The sequence below is a fragment of the Nomascus leucogenys genome, chromosome 4, assembly GCF_006542625.1.
Source record: "Nomascus leucogenys isolate Asia chromosome 4, Asia_NLE_v1, whole genome shotgun sequence".
NCBI lineage: Eukaryota > Metazoa > Chordata > Mammalia > Primates > Hylobatidae > Nomascus > Nomascus leucogenys.
Window position 1 is genome coordinate 32955276 of NC_044384.1, and position 13095 is coordinate 32968370.

The window sequence follows — 13095 nt, forward strand, 5'->3', positions numbered from 1 at the left end:
CAAACAATAGTGCATAATAAAAACTGTGATGAATGTGTGTTGGAAAAGCTTTGAAGCTCAGGGTACTTCCTCTCCTAATTGTTGTTCTGTTCTTAAGTCTTACACAGCTTTCAATTTTGAAAATCTTGCTTACTAGCAGTTTTACTTTTAAAAAGAAATTTTAAGAATTTAAACAAAGAAATTTGCATGTTCATAATTCTTTAACTTATATTGGGAGTGTGATTGTGTTGTCAATACATTAATATTTAACATTTTGTTTTAAGATGCTGTATATTTCTATAATTCCATTTCTTTGTCACCCTTAATTTAAAAAAAAAATTTTTTTTTTCTCTTCTTTTTAAAGTTAAAGAAAAACTTACTGCAGATCCTGATAGTGAAATTGCTACAACTAGCCTTCGGGTATCCCTGATGTGCCCTGTAAGTAAAGCAACAAAACATTCTGGGGAATTTGACTTTTTGTAAATGATTAACTTTCCTTTAAAAGTAAGTGTGGGAATGAATGATATATTATGAAGAATTCTGAACTTTTATCTTTTCCCATTAAGGAATCTTCATGATTAAGTCACAATTCTTTGTATCATTTGGGCATGCAAAGAATACAAAGGGGGAGGATAGCTTTAGGCTCAGAATAATCTGTTGTAATTAATGTTGTAGATAATACACAGCTAGTAATAAAAATATATTAAGAGCTGACTCCTTTTATCAGAATATAAATGATACTGAAAAATAGCAATAAAGTGACTAGGGCCTGATAAATGCTAATTGATGGTCTTGGTTTAGTGAGTTAGGATGTGTAGGATGTCTTTGTAATGTTCTTTTAAATTGCACAATAATTTTTCTTTTATATCTCCTTACATAGAAAGTATGAGGGAGAAATCAGTCAGCAACTCTCACATCCTCCTGTGTACTTGCCACTGAGCTAATTGTGGGAGAAAATATTGAGGCTTGCTTAGAATGTTAATAATTGAGTTTGAAACATAAAACCAACTTCCATAAAAATGGTGCAGACTTCACTTACAGTTAGGCTGTTTTACTACCAAGAGGAGATGGGAGGGTCAGGAGCAGTGAATGAATTGGAGGGGATCCCTTTCTGGTTAAGAAGAACTTAATGAGAAAAGTCGTGGAATCAGGAATTTATAATGTAGATTTGTGGGCATTTGATGACTACCCACCATTTTGAGAAATGTACAGTTTTTTAAATGGGAAGAAATTGTGTCAGAAAGAAAAGAGAATGATTTGTTGAGTTTCTACTGTATGTTCTTTTATTTAACTGTCTTAGCAAACCTGTGTGGAGGAGTTGTCTTCATTTTGTAGATGAAGAAACTGAGACTGAATGAGGTTGGCTAACCCAAATTACACAGTTATTGGTAGAACAAGGATAAAGATTCTAGTGTTCTGATATTCCTGTTCTTTTTCCAATATACCATGCTGCCACATTGGGCTAAAATATACATGTCCTGATTACAAGTACATCTCTTTTATTCTGGAAAGTGGTATTTGCAGATCTTTTTTTGAAGTGTCACTCTTTTAATCTTCATTAACTTAAAAACATAAATTTGCCTTTATTGAAATAGAATTTTTTGATATCAGTATTGCTTGGATACTGGGAACCTGCTCTTAGCAAACACAGGGAAGAGGTGTGCAGTTCCAGTAGGGTAAGACCTGAAAGTCCTGAGGGTGTTGGCAGAGGCTCTAGGAGGCATGCAGAAAGACCCACGACTTCCTCTGAGTGCAAGCTCTATGCCAACCTTCAGGCATGAGTTCTTTTCATGTCTTCAGGTTATTATCTTTTTCTTCGCTCTCATGTTAAAATTAAAATTGACAGTAGATTGAAACAAGTGAAATTCCCTTTTTGTTGGTTAAAAAATGGTTGGATATTGACGATTTTTTATTATGTATCCCTAGTATATTCAAGCAAACATTAATTGCCAGCCCTATTCCACATACAGTCACCATATGGGGAGGAAACTTGTGTCACCATTATGTTTTAGATGTCAAACTATTGTATCAGGAAGAAAGTCTTCTATACAACTTACCTAAGGAGTTTCACAGTTGTGCAGTACCATTTTCTTAGAATCTTTTAAATTTTTTTTCTTCATACAGATTGCCATTCTACATGAGAGCAACCAAAACAAAATGCAGTGGCCAAACATACTAACGGATTCTCAGTCTTTTTAAATTTTTTTTGAGACAGGGTCTCTCTCTGTCACCCATGCTGGAACACGGTGGCATGATCACGGCTCACCGCAGCTTTGACCTCCTGGGTTCAGGTGATCTTCCCATCTCAGCCTCCTGAGTAGCAGGGACTATCGCCACACACCACCACACCTGGCTAATTTTGGTGTCTTTTGTAGAGATCTTTTGCCATGTTGCCCAGGCTGGTCTCAAACTTCTGACCTCAAGTGATCTGCCCACCTTGGCCTCCCAAAATGCTGGGATTACAGGCATGTAATCCAAACTTTCAATAATAGTGAAAGTAGTGTATCAGAGAAGTTAGGATTCCTTCTATGTAAGAATAGGGAGCAGTTCCTTCCAAACATTACCAATTTTTAAGAAAATTAACTTTTCAGTTACTTGAAGAAATGAAGTAACAGATCAAATAGGTTTTTGAAATCTTGTTTTAAGTTTCTTAAATGTTTTTTTCTCTCTGCTCAGAAGTGACAACAGGTCTATTCGTGAGACTGTCTTTTGAGCTTTTCCTTGGGGTTCATCAGTCTTTTCAGAGCACTTTCTAAGAAAAGAATGAATGCTACTCTTTGGGCTATAGTAGTAGTGTTAACTACTTTATAGTTGGGTAGCTAAACTGTAATATGTGGTATATATTAATTAGAATACCAGACACAGGTGTTTTGATTAGATTTGGTGGATGGATGGATGACAGAAGTTAGATGATGAAAGCAGTGTTTGAGAAAGAGTTAGTCCTAGTATCAGCTGGAGAAAGCAGAATGGAGTCCAGCCAGCTAACAATGGAAATAACATGGGATCTGGTGCAGTAATGGGAAACGGAGAAGGAAAAAAATAAATCCCGGGCACTTGAATAAGAACTGAACCCTGGGTTATTTGGCAAAAACAAGAGAAAATGAGAGTGTAGGGTAATAGAATAAATGTTTGTTACATTTCACAATGTTTTCGTAAAGTGATTTGCAGTGGAAGTGAGTCTGAATAGTGGGAGCAAATTCTAAAACCTCTGTCCTTGGAACTAAGGAAAGTAATGTCTCACAGTAGTTATTGAAGAGGATCTAATTGAGTGTGCATAATTATATTTCTGAACACCATATCTGAATTTTACGTAGGAGTTTCACTTTCGTGATTTCAGCTAGTGATTTTCAATCTGTCCTGCAGAGGTGGGCTGGGTAGCTGGGGGAGAGAAAAAGAAAGAAAGCTAGGTTTGATTTTATCTCTTGAGATTCTAATATGTTTTAAAAAAAAAAAAAAGTCCTGCTGAAAATAGTTGGAAACCATCAGTTTGGGCCTTTTCAACTTAAAAACTCTCTTAATTTAGATTGGTAGTAATCAGTCTACAGTGAATAGAATTTGGATAATGCCAGCTTAACGTTTTATAGGAAAAAAGTGTTGCATTACTTAGATAACCATTCATAAAAATAATAAATTTCAAAAAAGCATCATCATCAGATTAAATTAGAATTTATTTTGATGGCACATTCAGGTCCTTTTTAATAACATGCCATAGTCACTAGGCAATTGATAAAATTTTGCTAGCTAGTAACAAATGCCTTCGTAGGAAATGCTCATTAGTTCTTATAAGACAACTAGAGTAGGATTAAATTTAGGGTCAGCAACTTTTATAATCCTGGATATTCTCGTTTCTGTATGCTGTGGAAATTTTAAGGCCGTGACAGGAGAGATGGAAACAGCATGGAAGAAAACGACAAAAACAATCCCTAAACAGCGGTTTGCAAAATGTGGCCCATGGATACATGAAGGTCCCTGACACTCTTTGAAAAGAACTACAAAGTTAAAACCTTTTATGATAATATTGACACACAATTTTGGCTTTTTGTGTTCTTTTTCTTTTATGAGCATAAAGTGATGTTTAACGTGGGTTACCGGATAGATGATGATGATGTCATTGCTCTGATGGCTAATGGAATGTGTACTTGTGTACTCTTGTCTTTTAAAAATATGTTTTAATTTCTAATATACAAATATTGATAACTATAGCCCACATACATAAAACATCTTTGAAGTCTTAATTTTTTTTTCTTTTTCCTTTTCTTTTCTTTTCGCCCATGCTGAAGTGCAGTGGTACGATCTCAGCTCACTGCAACTTCCGCCTCCTGGGTTTAAGCAATTCTTCTGCCTCAGCCTCCCAAGTAGCTGGGATTACAGGCGCCTGCCACCATGCTCGGCTAATTTTTGTATTCTTAGTAGAGATGGAGTTTCACCATGTTGGCCAGGCTGGTCTCGAACTTTTGACCTCGTGATTCGCCTGCCTCGGCTTCCCAAAATGCTGGGATTAGAGGTGTGAGCCACTGTGCCCGGCCTTTTTTTTTTTTTTTTTTTTTTTTTGACAGAGTTTTGCTCTTGTCGCCCAGGCTGCAGTGCAGTGGTATGATCTCGGCTTACTGCAACCTTGCCTCCCAGGTTGAAGCGATTCTCCTGCCTCAGTCTCCCGAGTAGCTGGGATTACAGGTGCCCACCACCACGCCCAGCTAATTTTTGTATTTTTAGTGGAGATTGGGTTTCACCATGTTGGCTGGACTGGTGTCGAGCTCCTGACCTCAGGTGATCCACCCTCCTCGGCCTCCCAAAGTGCTGGGATTACAGGGGTGAGCCACCATGCCTGGCTGAAGTCTTAATTTTTAAGAGTCTAAAGGGGTTTTGAAACAGAACAGAGCCCTCAGAAATGATGCCGCATAGCTACAACTATCTGATCTTTGACAAACCTGACAAAAACAAGAAATGGGGAAAGGATTCCCTATTTAATAAATGGTGCTGGGAAAACTGGCTAGCCATATGTAGCAAGCTGCAACTGGATCCCTTCCTTACACCTTATACAAAAATTAATTCAAGATGGATTAAAGACTTATATGTTAGACCTAAAACCATTAAAATCCTACAAGAAAACCTAGGCAATACCATTCAGGACATAGGCGTGGGCAAGGACTTCATGTCTAAAACACCAAAAGCAATGGCAACAAAAGCCAAAATCGACAAATGGGATCTCATTAAACTAAAGAGCTTCTGCACAGCAAAAGAAACTATCATCAGAATGAACAGGCAACCTACAGAATGGGAGAAAATTTTTGCAACCTACTCATCTGACAAAGGGCTAATATCCAGAATCTATAATGAACTCAAACAAATTTACAAGAAAAAAACAAACAACCCCATCAAAAAGTGGGCAGAGGACATGAACAGACACTTCTCAAAAGAAGACATTTATGCAGCCAGAAAACACATGAAGAAATGCTCATCATCACTGGCCATCAGAGAAATGCAAATCAAAACCACAGTGAGATACCATCTCACACCAGTTAGAATGGCCATCATTAAAAAATCAGGAAACAACAGGTGCTGGAGAGGATGTGGAGAAATAGGAACACTTTTACACTGTTGGTGGGACTGTAAACTAGTTCAACCATTGTGGAAGTCAGTGTGGCGATTCCTCAGGGATCTCGAACTAGAAATACCATTTGACCCAGCCATCCCATTACTGGGTATATACCCAAAGGACTATAAATCATGCTGCTATAAAGACACATGCACACGTATGTTTATTGCGGCACTATTCACAATAGCAAAGAGTTGGAACCAACCCAAATGTCCAACAACGATAGACTGGATTAAGAAAATGTGGCACATATACACCATGGAATACTATGCAGTCATAAAAAATGATGAGTTCGTGTCCTTTGTAGGGACATGGATGAAACTGGAAAACATCATTCTCAGTAAACTATCGCAAGGACAAAAAACCAAACACCGCATGTTCTCTCTCATAGGTGGGAATTGAACAATGAGAACTCATGGACACAGGAAGGGAACATCACACTCCGGGGACTGTTGTGGGGTGGGGGGAGGGGGGAGGGACAGCATTAGGAGATACACCTAATGCTAAATGACGAGTTAATGGGTGCAGGGAATCAACATGGCACATGGATACATATGTAACAAACCTGCACATTGTGCACATGTACCCTAAAACCCTAAAGTATAATAAAAAAAAAAAAAAAAAAAAAAAAAAGAAACCAAATGAGAACTGATAACTGTAAAAACCGTGGTAGGCAGAGTTAGAATGTTATTTTAAAGAAAAAATTATAAAAATTGACAAATAATACCTACTTTTAGATTATTCAAATAGAACCGAAAAGTAAAAATGATAATTTTAAATTCTTCACAAGGTCTGTTATTCAGAAGTAACATTACTAGTAGCATGATAGATTTTTCCAGATTTAATTCTCTATAATTATATGTATGTTTATTGGAAAGTGTATATACTGTCCTATGGCTTACTGTTTTTTAATTAACAGTGTATCTTAAGTATATTAGTATGTGTAAATTGGTCTTATTTTAATCATTGTGGGCATTTTGTTGAATAGGTATAGGGTAATTTAATAACGAGTTTAATGATTGAGTTGTTTCCACACAGTGATTGTGTAAAGAAGCCAACTCACTTATGTTGGTGGAAACTTTCTAAATAACCAGCCCATATTTATGTTGGTACTACCTAAAAAGAATAACATGTGATTTTTAAAAAGGATAATATGAAAATCTATTAAAATTATTCATTTTATAATTGAAAGGATATAAAAACCCAATTATCTCATTGGGCGCTGAATAGGTATTTAGTCAACATTCATTTTTAATGGAACAAAAATTTAGCAAAAGAGGAAAAGGTGGGTAATTAAATTAAAAAGCTAACACCATTTGTAATGTTATAAAACTGGGATGTCTCTGGGATATGAGGACCATTTGGATTTGTGATATAGCTCCATCAGCTGTGTCTCAGTGAGTGTGTGGTTTTAACCTCTTATAGCTTCAGCATCTTCATTTCAGAAATAGAAATATAGATACCAGCTTTTCTGGAGTCATAGAGTTATGAAGATTTTATGAGATTTATATAAAAGCCTTGGGCGTACTGTAAGATTGTGTTTAAGAAATTTGTTTTTAAAGGCAGGAAAAATATAGAAAGATGTATCATAAGAAGAGAAGCTGCCCCAGGTTTTATTCTGACCTTTTTCTGTTCTAAGTGATGAGTTATATTGTGCCACATACCTTAATCGAATCACAGTAATTTCGAGGCTCCCTTTTAGAACTCTGGTTAGACACTTAGGTAGAGGCAGTATAGCAGTGAGAGAGTGGACTCTGCAGGGCCAGAGCTTCCCAGGTCAGACCTGCTCTGCCATTTTCTAACTTTGTTGTGTTAGGTTACTTAGTTTCTTTGTGCCTTAGTTTCCTTATTTATAAAATGGGGATGATAATAATACCATCCTTTTAGTATAATTGTTATGTAATTGTAAAAGTGTTTTTGAGATTAATGTGAAGTAGTCAACACTGTACCTTGCACGTAGGTGGAACTATATAAACGTTACGTCTGTGTTGATGATTCAGCTAAATTATTTTCATTTTAAATTACCACATTACCAGGTGTTCATTTTAGAGGAATTAGAAATTACAGATGAACCAAAAGAAAAAGAACATCCTAAAAAGCCTACCTCCCAGGCAGAGCTAAGAATGTTTTAATTTTGCCATGAATTCTTTCAAACTTTATAACATAAAAAGAGGTCTGTCTTCTTCGTTTCCTGTTTGTTGTTTTCCCCATTTCCAGTCCGTCTCCATTCATTCTTCTATCTGGTCAACAAATACTGAGCACATACGGTGAGCTAGTATTGTGCTAGGACAGTGGGATTCAGTGGTGAGCGGAGATCTAGACCATCTTTTTGGAGCATAAGATCTAGTGGGAGAAACAAATTTTCCATAAAAATAGCAGGACTGGTTATAAATAGTGATATTTTCTGTAAAGGAAATATATGGGGAGATTTGAAGGATTATGTAGGAAAACCTGGTCTGATCATATCTGGGTGTTGTGTACGTCTTGGTGCCAGTGGACCACTACTGGTTGGAATAAGAATTTAACAGCACTAGAGTTAATCAAAAGTATATTGAAAAATTGACACAGTTGATTATATAAAAACAAATTTTCACAAATGAAAAATATATTTGCAGTTCATATTACACACATGGCTGATTTCTTATATAAAGAATGCCTATAAATAGATAGCAAAAGATTAATAACCAAATGGGAAATGCGAAAAGGTTATAGGTAGAAAGTTCTTAGAAACACAAGTGACTCTTAGAAGTAAAAGAAGAGGCTCAACTACCACTTATAATAAGAGAAACGTAGTTCACAACTGTAATGGGATATTTGTCACCTTCCAGATTGGCAGAGACCGAAGAATTTAATAACACTATATTGAAAAGGTTGAGTGGAACAAAGCACGTTAATACACATGTATGCATAACCCAATAGGTACTTTTTGTGGAAGATAGTGTGTTAATGTGACAAAAATTACAAATGTACTTTTCTTTCCACCAAAAAGTTATACTTCTAGGAATTATAAATATTATAAATATAAAAATCTTAGAAATATTCATTACAGCATTGTTTGTAGTAAGAAAAGATTGGGAACAATTTAAATGTCAGTCATTAGTGTACTGATTAAATAAATTATGATACCTTCATATAATGGTAGCTTTTTATATACCGATTTGTGTGCAGTAGTCACCAAGTTATATGACAGAAGTGAGTTGGAAAACAGTGTGTATTGTATACTATCATTCCTGGGAAAATATTTCTTGAAATACACACTTGGTTTATGCTTAGAACATCTATGAAAGGACATGCAAGAGATGGGTAACAGTGGTTCTCTAAATAGGGAAACTGGGGACCAGATAGGAAGGAGTCATACTTTCATTGTATATGAATCTGGATTTACATGTTACCTGTTTTGAAAAAGTGAAATGGTTTTCAAAAATCATAGGGCAATCAATGAATAAAAATATATTGTAATCTTCTTGGGAATACATTCTGATTTGGATTTCTGTTTCATTTTTATCATCTTCTTGTATGACATCTTCTGACTTTTACAGCTGACCATGTTCCCTCTGAGCTCCTTCTCCTTTCTGAAATAGTTTTCTTTGTGTTTCCTGTCCCGTAGTTAGGAAAAATGAGGCTGACAATCCCATGCCGTGCTGTGACTTGTACACATCTGCAGTGTTTTGATGCTGCCCTTTATCTACAAATGAATGAGAAGAAGCCCACCTGGATTTGTCCTGTGTGTGACAAAAAAGCTGCCTATGAAAGTCTAATATTAGATGGGTAAGTATTATCCCTTTTAACAGCTGACATGGACTAATACAACAGCTGTTGGCAATGCCTTTGTTTACTACAACTTACTGAACTAAATTCTAAATAAATTCTACTCTAGTATAAATCCAGATGTTTGTATGTTTTCTGTCTTATACATAATTATACTCAATCTTATTTTTTAAACTGTGGCTAGTGGCATTTTTATCTCTATAATATGATTTGCTTTGAGGGCAATGTTTTTGCTTTCCAAGATTATATTTTATAAAGCCCACAGGAAAGAGGGAAAAGTTTGCTTTGTGATGTCATTTTGCTTACCTAGAATTTCTTGAAGTAGCATTTAGGGTCTGTGCAAAAACCAGAGGAAGTGATAGGGTAGATACAGACATAGCTCTTAAGTTCAAAACTGGAATTCATGCCCAGGTATTTCTGACTCTGGAGTCCAAACTTTAAGCATCATCTCTCATATTATATTGCATATCAGAATTTGGAAAATGACGTGAACTAATTTTTAGTATCTTTTTTCAAATAATACTTTTTAAAAAATTGTACATCATCCATGTACCATGTAAGATTTAGAAAACACAGTTAATGAAAAGATGAAAATAAAATTAGCAGTACCATCCTATGGTGGTGATGACTTTGTTATTGACATTAAAAAAGACTGAAATGATACTTTATGTAATGATTTATATTAATATATACATATGATTTTCACTCAATATATAGTGAAAAGTATCCTAGATTTTTAAAGATACTTGTACAACTTGAACATGTTTTAAGCCAGGCACTGTGGTACATGCCTGTAGTCCTAGCTACACAGGAAAGTGAGGTGCAAGGATCACTTGAGCCCAGGAGTTCAAGGTGAGCCTGGGCAACATAGTGAGTTGCATCTCTAAAATAAACAACAAAAGTTTTACAAGAGTATTATCTGTGGAGAGGAATGGAGAATGAAGAGTGAGTGGGACTTTAATGTTCCTTTCTGAACTTTTCCTTTGCTGAATTTTTATTTTTAGCTTATTTTGAAAAAATTTCAAACCTACAGAGGGGTTGGAACAGTAGCACAAAGAACCTCCCATGTAACTATGACCCAGATGCTTCAGTTGTTAATGTTCTATCACAGTTGTTGTATCACTTTCTCCCTTAATATGTGTGCATATACACATTTTTGGTGTGTGCATTTATGAATGTAGAGAGAAATGATTATTACTATTTTTAGAATTCTTTTGAACCATTTGAGAGTTACATGTCATGCCCCTTTGCACATTAATATTTTGTGATGTTTACTAAATTCTTGATATTACATATTTGTTTCTACTTTTTCAATTTAAAATTGCCCTGTGATGTTAACATTTTTGAAGGTGGCATTTTGTCTATGTCTGTGGAGTTTTCTTCAAGTTCTTAGAAATAGAAATACTCAAAGGGAATGTAAGACTTTTACTATTTATTATTAAGATGCCTCCCAGGAGGAGTAAGCTATTTTTCCCTTCTAGTAAATCATTTCACTCTCATGCCAACAGGCATAACATCGTCCACTTCTCAGCCCTCTTAGCAGCCTTACGTATTAAAACTTACTTTAAAAATGTCTACTCGTGGGTGTGGTGGCTCACACCTGTCATCCCAGCACTTTGGAAGGCCAAGGCAGGACGATTGTCTGAGACCAGGAGTTTGAGGCTGCAGTGAGCAATGGTCATGCCATGGGTGACAGAGCAAGACTGTTTCAAAAGTAAACAAAACAAAATGGAACAACAAATAAAAATGTCTACAAATTTCCTAATTGAAAAGATAGCTATTTTAATTTTTGTATTATAGGAGTTCTCAGATATTTCTTTAATTCCATATATTGGTCATTATCTTTTACAAATTGCCTCTTAATATTCCTTTTTTAAAAAAGATTTTGCTATGGGCTTGCTCATCTTTTTCTTACTGGCCTATTCATAGTCATTATAGATTGAGGATATTAATTTCTCTGTCCACATGGGCCAAATGTATTTTCCCAGTTTGCCTTTTATTTGTATTTATTGTGACCTTTGTTTTCCATTCAGAAGCTTTACATTTTTTTCATCAAGTCTTGTCTTTTCCTTTTTGAACGTCTTCCTTGAAAGTGTTTAGAAAGTTGTAGAGATTTTATATGAGCACTTGCTTGTTTTCATCAGACACATTTGTGATTCCTTTTTCCATTGTGCAGTTGTTCCGTCATACATTGCTTCATGAATTCATTCAACACAGTACTTACTAAATACCTATCGTGTCAGATACTAGGTCTAAAAATGGTGAGCAGAGCACTTCTAGTATGGGAGATGGTAAAAAAAAAAAAAGCATATTAAGTGTAAAGTGCTGTGAGGGTAAGGAGTGACACCGTGGGAGGAAAATTGGGGATGAGGAAGGAACATTACAATAGGGAATAGGTGATGCCATTAAGGTAGGGATCACCTCACCCTAGCACCCAGGTTATTCTCAACCACATTTACTTGAATAATCTCTCCTACAGATCTGAGATACTACTTGCATTATCTAATACATTTCTTGTAAATACTAGTGTTAACTTCTGAACTGCTATTTGTTCCATTGATCAGAGTATTGGTGGGCCAGTACAAGACTATTTTAATTATTAGATTTCTATTCTGTGGTAGTATCTCTTAGGCCATTTCTTTTCAGAATGTTTTTGACTAGTGTCACAATACATTCTGCCATATTCACTTGAATAAAAGCATTCTCAAATTACACAGAACCTTTTTGGATTTTGATTTTCATTATGCTGAATTTTCAGTATAATTGAGAAAAATAAACCTTATGAAGTAGGCATTTTTGGCATAAGAACTACTCATGTAAAATGTACAATTTGATAAATTTTGACCTATTATAAACCTATGAAATCATTATCCCAGTCAAGATAATGAACACACCCATCACACCTAAAGTTTTCTCATGTATGTTTTCAATCTCTCCCTCTCAGTCCTCAAGCAAACACTGATATGCTTTCTGTTTCTGTAGTTTGGATTTTCTAGACTTTATATGAATGGAATCATAAACTATGTGCTTCCTTTGTCTAACTTCTTTTACTCAACATACTTGTTTGAGATACATTTATGTTGCATATACCAATAGTTCATTTTTATTGCTTAGTTGCATTCTAACCCACAGTTTGTCAGTTCATGCGTTGATGGGTTTTTTCTGGTTTGGGGCTGTTGGAAATACAGCTAGTGTGAACATTCATGCCCAAGTCTTTGTGTGGACTGTTTTCATTTATCTTGGGTAAATACTTAGGGTTAGAATGCCTGGTCACATGCCAGGTGTGTGCTTAACTGCAAGAAACTGTCAAACTGTTTTCCAAAGCGGTTGTACTATTTTGTATTATATTTCCACCAGCAGTATATGGAGAGTTCTGATTTCTCCTCATTCTCATTAACATTTGGTATGGCTTATCTTTTTTTTTTTTTTTTTTTTTTTTTTTTTTTTTTTTTGAGAAGAGTCTTGCTCTGTTGCCCAGGCTGGAGTGCAATGGCACCATCTTGGCTCACTGCAGCCCCCGACCCCAGGTTCAAGCAATTCTCCTGCCTCAGCCTCCCCAGTAGCTGGGATTACAGGCATCCGCCACCACGCTTGGCTAATTTTTTGTGTCCTCAGTAGAGATGGGGTTTCGCCATATTGGCCAGGCTGGTCTCCAACTCCTGACCTCAGGTGATCCACCCACCTCAGCCTCCCAAAGTGCTGGGATTACAGGCATGAGTCACCACATCCGGCCAGTTAATCTTTTTAATTTT

At 35.9% G+C, this 13095-nt stretch overlaps 1 protein-coding gene across 6 annotated transcripts in view; it reads left to right on the forward strand.

Annotated features, from left to right (window-relative positions):
- PIAS2 (protein inhibitor of activated STAT 2) overlaps positions 1-13095 on the forward strand; it is a 118422-nt gene that overhangs the window by 82995 nt on the left and 22332 nt on the right. For all 6 annotated transcript variants that reach the window (XM_030810489.1, XM_030810488.1, XM_003267553.4 and 3 more), the window contains 2 exons: positions 344-417; positions 9183-9343. In XM_030810489.1, the coding sequence (XP_030666349.1) occupies positions 344-417; positions 9183-9343 (235 nt within the window). The remainder of the gene's footprint in view (positions 1-343; positions 418-9182; positions 9344-13095) is intronic.